At 41.6% G+C, this 18399-nt stretch overlaps 1 protein-coding gene across 7 annotated transcripts in view; it reads right to left on the minus strand.

Annotated features, from left to right (window-relative positions):
• KDM1B (lysine demethylase 1B) overlaps nucleotides 1-18399 on the minus strand; it is a 55840-nt gene that overhangs the window by 7636 nt on the left and 29805 nt on the right. For 6 of the 7 annotated variants that reach the window (XM_049716358.1, XM_033434839.2, XM_033434834.2 and 3 more), the window contains 8 exons: nucleotides 17186-17323; nucleotides 16144-16315; nucleotides 13223-13350; nucleotides 12084-12215; nucleotides 11611-11685; nucleotides 2279-2395; nucleotides 1419-1544; nucleotides 386-508 (listed from right to left, as the gene is read on the minus strand). In XM_049716358.1, coding sequence (XP_049572315.1) covers nucleotides 386-508; nucleotides 1419-1544; nucleotides 2279-2395; nucleotides 11611-11685; nucleotides 12084-12215; nucleotides 13223-13350; nucleotides 16144-16315; nucleotides 17186-17323 — 1011 coding nt within the window. The remainder of the gene's footprint in view (nucleotides 1-385; nucleotides 509-1418; nucleotides 1545-2278; nucleotides 2396-11610; nucleotides 11686-12083; nucleotides 12216-13222; nucleotides 13351-16143; nucleotides 16316-17185; nucleotides 17324-18399) is intronic. The other variant, XM_049716359.1, reaches the window with a different exon arrangement.

The following is an 18399-nucleotide window of genomic DNA, read 5'->3' on the forward strand; positions in this document are numbered from 1 at the left end:
ATCCAGGTACTTAAGTGGCAAGTTGGATACTGAAAGAAATAAGAAGAATGTGGTCCACTGCCTCAAGCCCCTTCATGTCTAGTATTGACGGATTAGCTTTGGGTTCAAACCACTCCGAAGAGTGAAGTTAGCAGCAAGAGTGTCTTTCTCTCTCTTTTTTTTTAACATCTTTATTGGAGTATAATTGCTTTACAATGTTGCATTAGTTTCTGCTGTATAACAAAGTGAATCAGCTGTACGCCTACGTATATCCCCATATCCCCTCCCTCTTGCGTCTCCCTCCCTCCACCTCCCCATCCCACCCCTCTAGGTGGTCACAAAGCACCGAGCTGATCTCCCTGTGCTATGCGGTTAGTCTTTCTCTTTGCAAAGAGGGGTGTCTGACCTGCTCCTTGAAGAGCTCGCGCAGGGTGGCCATGCACTGCTGCAGCACCTGCTTGTCCTCCAGGCTCTTGACGGCCGCCACCGCCTCCCCCGCGATCACCGACATCAACACGCTGTGCTGCTTCTGGACACGTGACGGGAAAAGCACTTTACACTTTGGACTTCGGGCACCAAAGTCTCTAGACGCACAGTTCCAAACAGAGAAGGACCTCATTCTCACATCAAATGTCATCATTTCCTACTGTCCTGTAGCCTCCTTTCCATCACCCAGGCCACACATACTCATTATTCATTTACGCATTTTATTGTTCCCTGCTGGAAAAACTCCGGAAGTCATGTAAATATCAAATTCCGGGTTCTCTTGGCTTTTCCCTTCTAAGAACTTGTTTTAGAATAAGTAGAAAGACATTGAGAAGGGAAGTCTGCCGGTCAAATAATGGGAAAAAACCTTCTCAAACAGTAAGGACATTTTGCCCTTGGCTCCCACGCGGAACCTTTGAAGATAAAGTGTCTTGGAACAAAGAGGCAGGAGGAAAAACAACTGTGATTCTTTGGCAGGACATCACCACAACTGTCACTTGCAAAGCCCCAGGTATGTCCTCTCCTCGTCTTCCTTGCCCCACCAATCACATCTACCGACTCCCAGACCTGCCCTCACCTGCGCCAGGCATATCCCACCCCTAACCAGGGCTCCCTGGCGGACTCTTGGGGAGTACCTTTCAAGTACCACTCGTTACTGTGCTGACACCAATTCTCCCTAAAAGGAATCCTTCCATCAGCCTGAAATAACACATTTCCACGGCAACAAATTCATTTCCCAGGAGGCAATATTAGTACTTTAAGAAAATATGGCAGATATTGGGGCTCTTTTCCTACAGGAAAATGTCCCATCCAAGTGTCCCCCCAGCATATAAACAGACATCTGGAGTGTCCACAATGTCCATTAGCTCCTGGGCTGGACACACGAGTAGTTACCAAACCAAACTCTAAACTGTAATAAGGGAATTCACACCACATTCCACCAACGATTTTACCTGGGGATCCATGTCATAGAACACGGCAAAAAGCCCTCGCTTGCTGGCACTAGGAGGAACGTGACCAAAAAAGTCAGCCCCTTGAACTTTACTGTCCCAAAATCTATAGGGAAATTGCAAGGCAATCTGGAAAGCGAGCAAGAGAAAGGTGGTTAACAGCTTCTTGAAATCAGAAGTACAGCAATCTCTAAGAAGCCACCTATAGCTCTTACATACTTCAATTAAAAAAAAAAAAAAGATGTTCAAAAAACTCAAACATTTCTAAATATTCCCTTTCCACTTTCCTAACCTCCTTTGTTCTCTTTGTGACCATCTGGCTTTTTATGCCATTCAGTCCTGTACTCCCACAGATAATGGTGGGAACCACTGACAACCTCTAGGCTAATCTGAAGATGCGGAGCATCCCTGAGACCTGGTCTCGAACCTTACGTCCATGAGATAAATTCTTACTAATCATAGGTCTGCTGGTATCTACTGTAGCGCTGAGAGATTCTGCTACAGGAGCTTTTCAAGGCAAAGGAAGTATAAAACACTCTCGTCACTGGGGCTAATTAGTGCAGGGTAGACATGGAAAGCAGAAAAAAAAAAAAAGAATTGCTTATTTATATACCCAGTTCAAATTCTGAATAACAAGAGTCATTCTCCTAAAATCAAAACTTGCAGACCTTAGCCAGCTCTCCTCTTTTTGTTTTGTTAATATCCTTTTATATTCTTCATGAACAATTACTCAAAGGAAAAGGAAATCTTCGAATTTGATTTGGATTCAAAAATTACCTGCTGCTTCCCAATATCAGAAGTTAAGGAACCCCTGTCATCTGATACTCATCTCTCTAGTTCTGAGGCTTAAGTAATTCAGTTACCTTTTCAATGATGCCTGCACCTAAGCTGTTGATAGCCTTCATCTTCTTGTCTGACAACGGTGGATTAAACTGAAGGGAACCTTTCTGCAGTAAGGCCAGGGGCACAGTGACTAACACCTGTGGGAAATAATGAACAGTTAACATACAAACAGCAACTGAATCTAATACTCAGTGGGTTCATTTCCAGGAAAATCTGCCCCCCTGCCTTTTATTGCCAGTCATGAGATTATCAACATCCTATGTTGTTACACTGGTAAGAAGAATAACGGCCATGTACAGTTGTGCAGGCTGTTCACTGCACAAGAGTGGACTGGCTGAGCAGAAGCAACATTCATATGGAGGAATCTGCATTAAGGTTTTGATGCATTAATAACCCTGGGTAAGAAGAGTCAGCAGATCTCAATCCTGAAAAGCAATGCTGTAAGAGGAAATAGCCCTAAATACAGAGTCAGGAGAACCAGATTTTGTGTATCATTCCTGACACTTTCTAATGCGTGGCCAAGGTAATACCTGCCCTACTAACCTTAAAGGATTGGGGATATGCTTAAAACTAAAACTCTTACAATATACATCAGTATGCTTCATAAATGGTAAAGCACATCACAAACATTAGGGATTATTATAATCATGTAAAGCCACATACCTTTTTTTTTTTAAAGGAGGAAACAATTTATTGCAGGTTTTCAACTAGTTTACAGAATCATTTAGAGCCTCCAAGAACAACTCACAAAACCAGACCATCAAAGAGAGCTGCTGTCTCTCCATACAATCAAGAAATTTCTGGTGAACCATCTGCTGAACAATCATCGACAGGAAGACGCTAGAACTCACCAAAAAAGATACCCCACATCCAAAGACAGAGGAGAAGCTGCAGTGAGACGGTGGGAGGGGTGCAATCACAGTAAAATCAAATCCCATAACTGCTGGGTGGGTGACTCACAAACTGGAGAGCACTTATACCACAGAAGTCCACCCACTGGAGTGAAGGTTCTGAGCCCCACGTCAGGCTTCCCAACCTGGGGGTCCAGCAATGGGAGGAGGAATTTCTAGAGAATCAGACTTTGAGGGCTAGCGGGATTTGACTGCAGGACTCCAACAGGACTGGGGGAAACAGAGACTCCACTCTTGGAGGGCACACAAAGTAGTGTGCGCATCGGGACCCAGGGAAAGGAGCAGTGACCCCATAGGAGACTGAACCAGACCTACCTGCTAGTGTTGGAGGGTCTCCTGCAGAGGCGAGGGTTGGCTGTGGCTCACCGTGAGGACAAGGACACTGGCAGTGGAAGTTCTGGAAGTACTCCTTGGCGTTTGAGTCCTCCCAGAGTCCACCATTAGCCCCACCAAAGAGCCGGGTAGGCTCCAGTGCTGGGTTGCCTCAAGCCAAACAACCAACAGGGAGGGAACCCAGCCCCACCCACCAGCAGACAAGAGGATTAAAGTTTTACTGAGCTCTGCTCACCAGAGCAACACCCAGCTCTACCCACCACCAGTCCCTCCCATCAGGAAGCTTGCACAAGCCTCTTAGATAGCCTCATCCACCATAGGGCGGACAGCAGAAGCAAGAAGAACTACAATCCTGCAGCCTGTGGAACAAAAACCACATTCACAGAAAGATAGAAAGATGAAAAGGCAGAGGGCTATGTACCAGATGAAGGAACAAGATAAAACCCCAGAAAAACAACTAAGTGAAGTGGAGATAGGCACCCTTCCAGAAAAAGAATTCAGAATAATGACAGTGAAGATGATCCAGGACCTCAGAAAAAGAATGGAGGCAAAGATCGAGAAGATGCAAGAAATGTTTAACAAAGATCCAGAAGAATTAAAGGACAAACAAACAGAGATGAACAATACAATAATTGAAATGAAAACTACACTAGAAGGAATCAACAGCAGCATAACTGAGGCAGAAGAACGGATGAGTGACCTGGAAGACAGAATGGTGGAATAAACAGCCGTGGAACAGAATAAAGGAAAAGAATGAAAAGAATTGAGGACAGTATCAGAGACCTCTGGGACAACATTAAATGCACCAACATTTGAATTATAGGGGTCCCAGATGAAGAAGGGAAAAAGAAGGGGACTGAGAAAATATTTGAAGAGATTCTAGTTGAAAATTTCCCTAACATGGGAAAGGAAATAGCCACCCAAGTCCAGGAAGCACAGAGAGTCCCAGGCAGGATAAACCCAAGGAGAAACACGCCGAGACACATAGTAATCAAAGTGACAAAAATTAAAGACACAGAAAAATTACTGAAAGCAACAAGGGAAAAATGACAACATACAAGGGAACTCCCATAAGGTTAACAGCTGATTTCTCAGCAGAAACTACAAGCCAGAAGGGAGTGGCATGATATATTTAAAGTGATGAAAAGGAAGAACCTACAACCAAGATTACTCCACCTGGCAAGGATCTCATTCAGGTTTGATGGAGAAATCAAAAGCTTTACAGACAAGCAAAAGCTAAGAGAATTCAGCACCACCAAACCAGCCCTACAACAAATGCTAAAGGAACTTCTCTAAGTGGGAAACACAAGAGAAGGAAAGGACCTACAAAAACAAACCCAAAACAATTAAGAAAATGGTAATAGGAACATACATATCGATAATTACCTTAAATGTGAGTGGATTAAATGCTCCAACCAAAAGACACGAGTTTGCTGAATGGATACAAAAACAAGAACCATAAATATGCTGTCTACAAGAGACCCACTTCAGACCTAGGGACACATACAGACTGAAAGTGAGAGGATGGAAAAAGAATTCCATGCAAATGGAAATCAAAAGAAAGCTGGAGTAGCAATTCTCATATCAGACAAAATAGACTTTAAAATAAAGGCTATTACAAGAGACAAAGAAGGACACTACATAATGATCAAGGGAACTATCCAAGAAGAAGATATAACATCTGTAAATATTTATGCACCCACCATAGGAGCACCTCAATACATAAGGCAACTGCTAACAGCTATAAAAGAGGAAATCGAAAGTAACACAATAATAGTGGGGGACTTTAACACCTCACTTACACCAATGGACAGATCATCAGGACAGAAAATTAATAAGGAAACACAAGTTTTATTTTATTTATTTATTTATTTTTGTGGTACGTGGGCCTCTCACTGGTGTGGCCTCTCCCACAGGCTCCGGACGTGCAGGCTCAGCGGCCATGGCTCACGGACCCAGCCGCTCCACGGCATGTGGGATCTTCCTGGACCGGGGCACGAACCCACGTCCCCTGCATTGGCAGGCAGACTCTCAACCACCGCGCCACCAGGGAAGCCAAGGAAACACAAGTTTTAAATGACACAATAGACCAGATAGATTTAATTGATATTTATAGGACATTCCACCCCAAAACAGCAGATTACACTTTCTTCTCAAGTGCACATGGAACATTCTCCAGGATAGATCATATCCTGGGCCACAAATCAAGCCTCGGTAAATTTAAGAAAATTGAAATCATATCAAGCAACTTTTCCAACCACAATGCCATGAGATTAGAAGTCAATTACAGGGAGAAAAATGTAAAAAACACAACACATGGAGGTTAAACAATATGTTACTAAATAACCAAGAGATCACTGAAGAAATCAAAGAGGAAATCAAAAAATACCTAGAGACAAATGACAACAAAAACACGATGATCCAAAACCTATGGGATGCAGCAAAAGCACTTCTAAGAGGGAAGTTTATAGCAATACAATCCTACCTCAAGAAACAAGAAACATCTCAAATAAACAACCTAACCTTACACCTAAAGGAACTAAAGAAGAACAAACAAAACCCAAAGTTAGTAGAAGGAAAGAAATCATAAAGATCAGATAGAGATAAATGAAATAGAAACGAAGAAAACAATAGCAAAGATCAATAAAACTAAAAGCTAGTTCTTTGAGAAGATAAGCAAAATTGATAAACCTTTAGCCAGACTCATCAAGAAAAAGAGAGGACTCAAATCAATAAAATTAGAAATGAAAAAGGAGACATTACAACAGACACCACAGAAATACAAAGCATCATAAGAGACTACTACAAGCAACTCTATGCCAATAAAATGGGTAACCCGGAAGAAATGGACAAACTCTTAAGAAGGTATAACCTTCCAAGACTGCACCAGAAAGAAACAGAAAATATGAACAGACCAATCACAAGCACTGAAACTGAAACTGTGATTAAAAACCTTCAAACAAACAAAAGTCCGGGGCCAGATGGCTTCAAAGGTGAATTCTATCAAACATTTTGAGAAGAGCTAACACCCATCCTTCTCAAACTCTTTCCAAAAGATTGCAGAGGAAGGAACACTTCCCAACTCATTCTATGAGGCCACCATCACCCTGATACCAAAACCAGACAAAGATACTACCAAAAAAGAAAATTACAGACCAATATCACCGATGAATATAGACTGAAAAATCCTCAACAAAATACTAGCAAACAGAATCCAACAACACATTAAAAGGATCATACACCATGATCAAGTGGGATTTATCCCAAGGATGCAAGGATTCTTCATTATACGCAAATCAATGAATGTGATATACGATATTAACAAACTGAAGAATAAAAACCATATGATCATCTCCATAGATGCAGAAAAAGCTTCTGACAAAATTCAACACCCATTTATGATAAAAACTCTCCAGAAAGTGGGCATAGAGGGAACCTACCTCAACATAATAAAGGCCATATATGACAAACCCACAGCAAACATCATTCTCAATGGTGAAAAACTGAAAGCATTTCCTCTAAGATCAGGAACAAGACAAGGATGTCCACTCTCATCACTATTATTCAACATAGTTTTGGAAGTCCTAGCCATGGCAATCAGAGAAGAAAAAGAAGTAAAAGGAATACAAATTGGACAAGAAGAAGTAAAACTGTCACTGTCTGCAGATGACATAATCCTATACATAGAGAATCCTAAAGATGCTCCCAGAAAACTACTAGAGCTAATCAATGAATTTGGTAAAGTAGCAGGATACAAAATTAATGCACAGAAATCTCTTGCATTCCTATACACTAATGATGAAAAATCTGAAAGAGAAATTAAGGAAATACTCCCATTTACCATTGCAACAACAAGAATAAAATACCTAGGAATAAACCTACATAAGGTGGTAAAAGACCTATACTCAGAAAACTATACCACTGATGAAAGAAATCAAAGATGACACAAACAGATGGAGAGATATACCATGTTCTTGGATTGGAAGAATCAATATTGTGAAAATGACTATACTACCCAAAGCGATCTACAGCTTCAACGCAATCCCTATCAAATTACCAGTGGCATTTATTACAGAGCTAGAACAAAAAATCTTAAAATTTGTAGGAGACACAAAAGACTCCGAATAGCCAAAGCAGTCTTGAGGGAAAAAAACACAGCTGGAGGAATCAGACTCCTTGACTTCACACTATACTATAAAGCTACAGTAATCAAGACAATATGGTACTGGCACAAAAACAGAAATATAGAATGGAATGGAACAGGATAGAAAGCCCAGAGATAAACCCACACACCTATGGTCAACTAATCTATGACAAAGGAGGCAAGGATATACAGTGGAGAAAAGACAGTCTCTTCAATAAGTGGTGCTGGGAAAACTGGACACCTACATGTAAAAGAATGAAATTAGAACACTCCCTAACACCATACACAAAAATAAACTCAAAATGGATTAAAGACCTAAATGTAAGACCGGACACTATAAAACTCTCAGAGGAAAACATAGGAAGAACACTCTTTGACATAAATCACAGCAAGATCTTTTTTGATCCACCTCCTGGAGTAATGGAAATAAAACCAAAAATAAACCTATGGGACCTAATGAAACTTAAAAGCTTTTGCACAGCAACGGAAACTATAAACAAGAAGAAAAAACAACCCTCAAAATGGGAGAAAATATTTGCAAATGAATTAACGGACAAAGGATTAATCTCCAAAATATATAAACAGCTCATACAGCTCAATGTTAAAAAAACAGACAGCCCAATCAGAAAATGGGCAGAAGACCTAAATAGACATTTCTCCAAAGAAGACATACAGATGGCCAGGAAGCACATGAAAAGCTGCTCATCATCATTAATTATTAGAGAAATGCAAATCAAAACTACAGTGAGGTATCACCTCATACCAGTTAGTATGGACATCATCAGAGAATCTACAAACAACAAATGCTGGAGAGGGTGTGGAGCAAAGGGAACCTTCTTGCACCGTTGGTGGGAATGTAAATTGATACAGCCACTATGGAGAACAGTATGGAGGTTCCTTAAAAAACTAAAAGTAGAATTACCATATGACCCAGCAATCCCACTACTGGGCATATACCCTGAGAAAACCATAATTCAAAAAGAGTCATGTACCACAATGTTCATTGCAGCACTATTTACAATAGCCAGGTCATGGAAGCAACCTAAATGCCCATCGACAGATGAATGGATAAAGAAGATGTGGCACATATATACAATGGAATATTACTCAGCCATAAAAAGGAACGAAATTGGATCATTTGTAGAGACGTGGATGGACCCAGAGACTGTCCTACAGAGTGAAGTAAGTCAGAAAGAGAAAAACAAATATCCTATATTAACGCATATATATAGAATCTAGAAAAATGGTACAGATGAACCGGTTTGCAGGGCAGAAATAGAGACAAAGATGTAGAGAGCAAATGTATGGACACCAAGGGGGGAAAGCGGTGGGGGGTGGTGGTGGTGGTGGGATGAATTGGGAGATTGGGATTGACATGTATACACTGATGTATATAAAACAGATAATAAGAAAAAAAAAAGAAAAAGAAATTTCTGGCTCTAGAACCATGTTACCACTGTCACAATCAGGAGCCAGTACTACGGCTACCAGCTCCAGAAATATGCCACTTATCGAACAAGCTGCACCAGCAAAAAGGATACCTCATGCCCTGGCTCTTGACTTCCAGGTAGTAAATGAGTGGTTCCTGGAACCTCTAATGTTCCGGCTGTGGAAGAACCCAACATCTAGACCATTTTGCTTGGCAGCAAAGGCAGCAGAAGTGAAGCAAAAGCCATACCACACCTCCCAAGTCTCATGCGAGTACATCTGACTGGCTGGACCCAATTCATATTTAGACCCTCGGCTGCAAGGGAGACTGGGAAATGTGTGTGTGTGTACGTGTGTACTTTCCATCATCTGCAGTACAGGATAACACAGTTGGATGAGAAAGGAGCTGAACACCAAGGACCATATCGACTGCTACCCTCATCAAAGATGTAGTCTATTGAAACCCCAACTCCAGGATCACAGGAAGTTCAGAGCTCTTCCTGTGATTTTGTCACTATTTTCTGCCACGTGAAAATTTTATAAAATATAAAACATGTTCTCTCTCCTCAATGTGGTTATAGATAATAGCCACCATGCAACAAAAAGAAAAAAGAAAAAAAGGAACAATTACACTCTTGGGTATATAAGACTATAAGTAAATAAGATCTAGATGTTTTCTTAATGACAAAAAAAAAAAAAGCTTTCAGAAACACACAAACTCAGGTAAATAGGCAAAAGATATAAACATACCCTGGTAAGGAACTAACGCTAGGTCTCAGTGGAAGCAGCCTAGACTGAATTACAGTTTGTTAAGTGTTTATCGGTGTATGCTGTTGGGTTGGAGATCTTTCACTTATAAGCTGGGGAAGCTTTCAATTGAAACTCTGTGATTTGTGCTGACTACTAAAAATAAACACATTTGCTTTTCTCATTTCAGAGCAGGCTTTGAATCACAGCCTGAAACTATGTTCTAATTATTCTAAAGAGCCAGAATACAAAGAAAGAAAGCAAATATGCCTGGTCAGGGTCAGGCAGAGGGTGACCCAGCAGGGTAAGCACACCTAGCATGTTGTCCTGGATGCAAAGAAGCAAAGTCACAAAATACCAGAGGTTGAGCCATCAGCCGACTTCCAATTTTTTTTTTTTTTTTTTTTTTTTTTTTGCGGTACGCGGGCCTCTCATTGTTGTGGCCTCTCCCGTGGCGGAGCACAGGCTCCAGACGCGCAGGCTCAGCGGCCATGGCTCACGGGCCCAGCCGCTCCACAGCATGTGGGATCTTCCCGGACCGGGGCATGAACCCGTGTCCCCTGCATCGGCAGGCGGACTCTCAACCACTGCGCCACCAGGGAAGCCCCCGACTTCCAATTTTATAAGGTGATATTAAAAAAATTTTTTTACCACCAGGAAGAATGTTAGATATTAGCCGGATTCTCACCTGGGGACTCACAGATAAGAACACTGTTGCCCAGCGGTTCTTAACTCTGGTTGCATGTTGGAATCACTTGGGAAGCTTTAAAAATACGACCAGATCAATTCAGCAAGAATCTCTGCAGGGTGGGGCTTGGCAAGCTTTCTTTTTAAGCACCTCCCAGGTGATTCTAAGGTGCAGCCAGGATTCAGAACTACTGCTACTCCAAAGTCTATATGACCAATACTCACTATCCAGCTAGTAAATGGCAGGAATAATATGAGGAAACATCCCCCTGGGCTCATACACTCTACCCCGTCTTTCCCATTTGACATGCAGTCCTTCATTTCTGTATGAATATCAAGGACTGTGAAATGATTTTTTAGCTAGCTGAAAAGCATAAAACACAGCTAGTTTAGGAACTTATGATGGTTCATCAATTACACTTTTTGGTAATCACTTCAGACATAACTAAATTTAAATAAATCTATGGGGTTTATTAATCCCCCTCCACCCCCAACACTTTATTTTCCAACACTACAGAAATCTCAGTGTGATTTCATATATTACATTACAGCACCTTTCACTGTCCGCCTACTAAAGCTGTTTACAAAAAATTCAAATGATATAAAAGTACTTCTGCCACTTTCAAGATAAAAATGCAGAGTGTTCTTGAGCTGATTTAAAAAAAGTTTCCATGGTACAAAAACAAAAAACACCACCAACTTGGGAAACACTGAATTACACAAAGTAAAACAGGTTTTTAAAATGCAGGACTTCTCAGAGCCTTTAATGTGCTCTTATTTAACCCTAAACTTAGACTGTAGTATATAATACTTTACAAACTAATTTGGCCAAGTTTTCTTCTCTTGTCAACTCTCAGAACTAATGTACCGTAGAACCCACTCTGAGAAACACTATTCAGAATTCCATCTGCCATGAATCTATATAGTGTTTGAATAATTAAATCTGATTTGCATATCCATACACAACAAGTAGAGATACAGAGCTCTCCAGAAATCGAACAAGGCTCTGGGCAGATTGCCAAAGGCAAACTGCTTGGTGGAAAACACTGGTCTCCCTTACTCCCGGGCCCCTGGCAGCACCTAGTGGAATCACAGCACTTACCTTTTGTGCTGTACACTCTGTCCCATCTGTAGTGGTAACTTGCACTTCATCTCCAGAATAATCAATACTCTTTACCTGCTCAAGAAAAGCAGTTATGAAAAACATAATGAGGGACGGAACCATATGATCCAGGATCCTTTCCAATTCTCTTATTATGGGAGTTTACATTTCCAAAGCCATGGGGAATCACTTCCTGGCATTCAGAGAACTAAACAACAGGTATTGCTACTTCAGGGAACTCTCACTCAGCCCCTTGATTATTAATGAAAATGCATCTCAGCCACTATTGTTTCCAAACAGCAGCAGCTACCTCATCGACAGGGATAATGTGACTGATCATAGTATCAAAAGTATTTGCAGACACTGGCTGAACATCAAAGCAGGCACCTGTCTCCTGTGTAATCCACGTGCCCCAAACTTCACATTCTCCAAACTCCACCAAACCAGAGCCTCCCACCACTGTGGATACTCACTGGAGATCTGAGCCGAATGTCCAGTCCCTCTGCCAGTTTTTCCAAGATGACGGAGTATCCGGGAGTGAGGAGGGTGTGGTCACCGGCAAACTGGGCAAAGAATTCATTGTGGTCCCAGGAGCGAGCAGACACCTGGGAAACATCAGGATAGGTTGGGAAACAAGAGGTGGTGTAAACCCTGGAGCCTGCACCTGAGGGACAAAAACAGGAGCCCCAAGGTGGGAAAGACCACCTCAGGCCAGAGGGCAGAGGGCAAAACAGAAAGGTGGGGGGGTGGGGCGTGAATAGATAAACCCAGGTGGATACCGCTGCCAGGGAAAGGAGATCTCTCAATAAAGCACAGGAAAGCTTATTTTAGAACAAAAGGTAGACATGATTTGGGCATGGGTACCACTCCCTGATAAAAATGAAAGGTGTATTATACATCAACAACCCTGGATAAGGAGAATTCCATGAGAGGAGAATTGCATTCAATCAACTCCATATATAAATATGCCACCTAGATGTCTTCAACATGGGAATTCCACAGACACTGAAATGCAGCATGATTTTGGAAAAGTGTGATTCCAATTGCAAAGAATCATCAAATGGAAACATGAATTGTTGTCCCTGCCCGCCCCACCAAAGAGGATTATTAAGTGAGGGGTCATCCACAGAACCGCTGTTCAATGTACAGCATATCCAAGTATCGAGATCACAGTTGGTGACATGAATCAGGCAAGTTTAAATTTATTTTAGCAAGATGAACAGATCCTAATTGCAAAGATGCTCTATTCTGGTTTCTTAGGAGCAGTGTTTTCAGCCCACAGTTGCACAGAAATGGCTCGAGGGCCCCCAAGGAGGGCAAGGGGAAGGCAAGGACACTGGCTCTTGCCGCCTCCCTGACTCAGCCCAGCAGCCCTCCTGTATTCAGGTTTACGGACTGGGTGTCTTCACAGGTATGATTTGAAGACAGGTTTCTCTTGCTTTAAAAATTTTTTTTTTCAAAACCACTGTGGGTTTCATATACTCTAAAGTCCTGGTGTTTGATCTTTTAAGCAGCAGACCCATTGTTCCCCGTTTATCCAGACCATCCCAGGCTAAATATCTCAATATATAAAACACACACATACACAGAAACAAGCGTCTTCAAAGCCCACCTGATGGAGGCTGCTGCCACAGGCATATTCCAGGTTACTGAGATGGAACTGAAGGACCTCCTCCTCCAGCTCACTGAACTGGATTCCAGACTCGTTAATAAAAGCTTTGTAGATCTCCTCTATCTTTTCTGCAATGGGAATGGAGCAAAGCAGAAAAAAAAACTTTAACATTATTCTCGAATTCCTTATCTTTTGCGTTCCACCTCCTTCAACCTGCAAGGCCCCAAACTTTCGAAGACCTTTCCCAGGTAAACTCAGGGGGAAAGAGCATCTGTCTTGATAAGGTTGGTTTCTCTCAGGAAGTAAAAGCTTATCTTAATGGGGAACAAAACTATGCAGGTTCTATGTCTTCAACCATGTTTCATTTCTGCTTAGTTGAGAGACTATTTCTTCTTTTGCTCAAGATAAAGGAAAAGTAACCCTTGCACATATAAAGACAGAGAGAGGATTCCCACTCCCTTTCTGGTCCTATTGCCATCACCTTAAAGTCAAGTTCTTATAACAGCTCACCTCAACTAAGAGACCTATCATAGACTGACTACTGGCTATCTTCTCTCCCAAACATTCCAAATAGTCCATCATGGACTTTCATCATGCCAACCCTCTGGCTCAACACCTTTAATTACTGGTTCTCCACTGCCTATGTAATAAATTCCAAAAACCACAGCCAGACAGTGTTAGCACATTTTTAGCCTTTCCAAAGACAGCAAACACCACCTGCCCACTCACAGGCTCTGCTGCACTGCTGCTCAATCTTTTCCTGGAAATGCCAACCCTGCAATGTCCGCTACTACCACGCCCCTCCCTGGAATGCCCTCCCCACCCCAGTCCCATCCGGCCTTTACAGACCAGCGTCACCTGGTCACTACCAGCCTCAGGAATCGCTCCTTGGTTATCAACCCCCAGCACTTATCTATCCCATTCACCTGGAACTTTCAACTACATATACACCGCCCGCCCCGTGACATCGTTCCAATGATTGGCTTAGATTCCTTTTTGGGGGGGGCGGGTGGGGGAAGGTTTGTGTCTGACAAAGTATAAGAATCTTAGCACAGGTTACTTCTTTATAACCTTCCCAGTGGTGACAACCACCCCACAGATACATTGCAGTCTCAAAGCTTCTATAAAGTATTGTGCACATGCTTGACTAGAAACAGAACGGAGCATCAGTTAACTTTTCTTTTTTTTGACAACTCAAGGTTCTCATTAAAATGTTCCATTCTTATGTTAGACTGTAGTATGGGGATGTCTGTGGCACCTCTGTGCTAGGCTTTTGCCCCTAGACCACTGGGCTTTTTTCCACTTTTAATACCTTTTTGTAACAATCCCATTCCTGCCTCCTGCTATGTAGTTTCTATTTTCCTTTAGGTTTTGTAGAGGTGTGGGAAGAACCAAGACTGCTAGAACAGTATAAACAGACTGAGAGAAGCCTCAGTGTGATCTCTACGTAAATAACATTTAAAAGCTTTTAGTATATTTGCTTTGTGAAATTCACTCTAGCTTCTTAGTATTTATATTTTTGTCTTTTCAGCTAAATGCTAATAAGGTGAGAGCTCAGACAGCTGAGATAGGGCTAGGCAGGTTCTAATTGTAACCTCATGGAGAGATGTGCACACTATTATTAAAGCTTTTCCAAAAATATACTGATGAGATGAAACAACTACTTACACAGTAAGTGTTGCTGATCCTCCCTTAATAACTTGTTTTAAGTAAAGCCAAGACAAAGCAATATTATTAACTTTTGTATTTGGTGGCCCTGAAAGAATCGTAAAGAAAAACGCCACCCAGCGACTATCACACATGTGCAAAAACACTAATCAGATCCTGACAACATAATGCAAGTCCGCCTGGTCGCTGTCTTCATTTCCAGAAAATTCAACGACTCACCACTTGGTCTGGACACCACATTTGGTTAAATGTTCCCTGTCAACCCCAGTAAGTTTCTAAAAATGTTCTGTTACGGTTTGTCAGTCAACACTTACTAAGGGCGATTAGAATGTGGGTTGGTCTCAGAGGCGAAGAATTGAGGTCGCGGTGGGGAGGGCGGGGGGCGAGGGGGGTTGGCGGCGTGGGGCAGGCGGGGAGAGAGGATAAAAAGAGGAGACAGACAGTCCCTGCTCTTGAGAAATGTACCCCAAACAGAGACAGAGTGTATTCCAGGATGGAGACTTGAGACCCCTTGCACAGAAACACATAGCTGAAGCAAATTAATACCCTGCCAATTGGATTCAAATGCTCGTACTGTAAGAAACTCCGACATGCTTCCAAGAATTACAAGTGAATACATTCAGGTCATGAAATTGTAGGTTAAATAAATATCAATTTAAGAAGCAATATAGTAAGATCTCAGTGGGCGCCCGCAGGGAAATGAGCTGTTACAGTCAGGTTTTCTAAAGGGTGAATATTGTCCATTTAGTACCAAAGCCTAAAAACTTTGAATTAAAGTTCTTAAATCATAATACAGAGTCTTGCATTCTTAAACAAAATATACTGGAAAAAAATCTCAACCTACTGTCCAAAAAAGAAAAGGAATCCTTTCACACAGGAACTCCAATCTAGAAGAGTCATTATGTGGTGGCTTGTTATTCACATAGAGCTTACCACATGCTTCCTTAAAAGTAAGCTCTTCTGGAAAATTGAAAATTAAACATTTAAATAATTTTTTTAAACACTGGCTATTGTGTAAAGCATTATGTGTGCGTATGTGCATGCGCGCGCACACACACACACACACGCACGCATCTAAAGGTCCCTGAGGCAGTTCTGCTCCCCTCTGTGGAATGGTCAGTTCAAAAGGAACGCTCCTAAGGGCTATTCTTGTTGCATCCATCCAGGCTTGTGGATGAATGACGCTACCGCTAATCAAGCTCAGGTTAGAATGAGACTCAGATGGAACAATCAGAACACCATTCTCCCCATACCTCCTAAAGGGACATCTTGGAGCTGAGTCTTATCCTTCCTCCACTCAGAGACCACATCCAAGAGAGCATTAAAATGAAAATCCATGCGCTTGTCAATAGTGGGGTCAGTTATTCTTCCACCTTCCTGAATTAAGTCACATCTTTCTCCAAATTTATGCATGCTGATGCCAAGCTTCAAAATAATAAGAATAAGAAGGTGAAAAGTTTTCCCTGGAAAAAACAGGTACAGGTTCTAAGCTGAAATCAGACAGAGCTCTCATGGAGAAAAGGGTCTAGGACCTCTCAAAAACAAATGCTGATTGGGGAATGGCAGCAAAGTAAGGCAGTGAAAAACCAGCATGGAATCTGCGAATGTCAGCGTGCCAGCAACAGCTCCTATGCCACGCCCTCCACAGCTTTCCAGCCAGTATTGCTGTGCACCGCCTCTCTCTGCTCTGACATCCTATTTCCTCTGTGGAATCTCATGTGAAAGAGCACACAAACACACGAACGCTCACAGAAGTTGAAATTGAATTGACTGTCAATAAATAGCTCAGAAAAATCCTTGGGCCTACCATAGGTCTTCAAAGACACTAGGTAGGTTTGCCTGATGAAAGATTTGATTCTCAGATAAACAATGAATACTTTTTTTTTTTAAGATAAGTATGTCCCAAATATTGCATGCAAAATATCCCGTGTAATATGTGGGACATACTTAAACTAAAAAAATGATTGTTATTTATCTGAAAGTCAAATTTAAGTGGGCATTCTGTAATTTTGTTTGCTTAACCTGGCGACCCTAATCAAGTGGCCTGTGAATAATGCACAAATACAATTGAAGACCTTGGGGCGGGGGCGGGGAATATTTTAAGTCTTCTAGTTCCACCTTTGCAGAAAGGAAGAACTATACTTGGTCTTACTTACTTTTCAGAGGGCGTGAGGGGGCAAGAAATCATTTTGGGGTTGTTACATATTATTTAGAAGCATATTAATACTGCACACAAGCAAACTGAGACCATTTTTTCTTTTCTTTATCTACAATACAAATCTTAAAGAAACCCACTTGTTCACACATTAGTGCTACTGGGTTGTTAATACAGCCGTTGACAATCTGGGCTCCTCGTCCCACTGTGACGCCTGTGAAAGACTTATCATCCCACACTCGGCCTCCAATTCTGTCTTTGGCCTCCAGGACAGTCACCTAAAAAGACAATCAGGGAAGCTGAATAGGATGCAGTATAAATGTACAGTGACATTGTTAAATGAGTTTCATATCCGGTTAATGTATTATTATATTATTAGAGAAACAACTTTAAAAAGAGGGCAGTGTGCATATGATCCAGGAATCCCACTCCTGGGCATACATCCAGACAAAACTATAATTCAAAAAGATACATGCACCTCTATATTCATAGCAGCACTATTCACAATAGCCAAGATATGAAAACAACCTAAATGTCCAATGACGAATGGATACAGAAGATGTGGTACATATATACAATGGAATACTATTTAGCCATAAAAAAGAATGAAATAATGCCATTTGCAGCAACATGGATGGACCTAGAGATGATCATACTAACTGAAGTAAGTCAGAAAGAAAGACAACTACCATATGATATCACTTATATGTGGAATCTAAAATATGACACAAATGAACTTATTTACAAAACAGAAACAGACTCACAGACACAGAGAACAGACTTGTGGTTGCCAAGGGGGAGGGATGAATTGGGAGTTTGGGATTAGCAGATGCAAACTATTATATATAGAATGGATAAACAACAAGGTCCTACTGTAGAGCACAGGGAACTATATTCAATATCCTGTGATAAACCATAATGGAAAAGAATATGGAAAAGAATGTATACATACCTATATGTATAACTGAATCACTTTGCTGTACAGCAGAAATTAACACACTGTAAATCAACACTACTTCATTAAAATAAATTTAAAAAAAAAAAGAGGGCAGTGTGAATAAGAGCCCAAGTAGATGTTAAAAACAAACAATGCAGGCTCTAGCAAGGAGTAAGTGAGTGGTCTGCTGGAGAAGCCCCTCAAACTGTTTCCTCTCGAATCCCAAAATGATAAGACTGGATGAACTAGCATGTGAAATGCACATTGAAAGCTTTTATTAAACAGTATTCCATAAATTAAAAGGCACTCTTAAAAACTAAGTTAGGGGCTTCCCTGGTGGCACAGTGGTTGGGGGTCCGCCTGCCGATGCAGGGGACGCAGGTTCGTGCCCCGGTCCGGGAGGATCCCACATGCCGC

Source organism: Orcinus orca, chromosome 10 (assembly GCF_937001465.1).
Source record: "Orcinus orca chromosome 10, mOrcOrc1.1, whole genome shotgun sequence".
NCBI classification, from domain to species: domain Eukaryota; kingdom Metazoa; phylum Chordata; class Mammalia; order Artiodactyla; family Delphinidae; genus Orcinus; species Orcinus orca.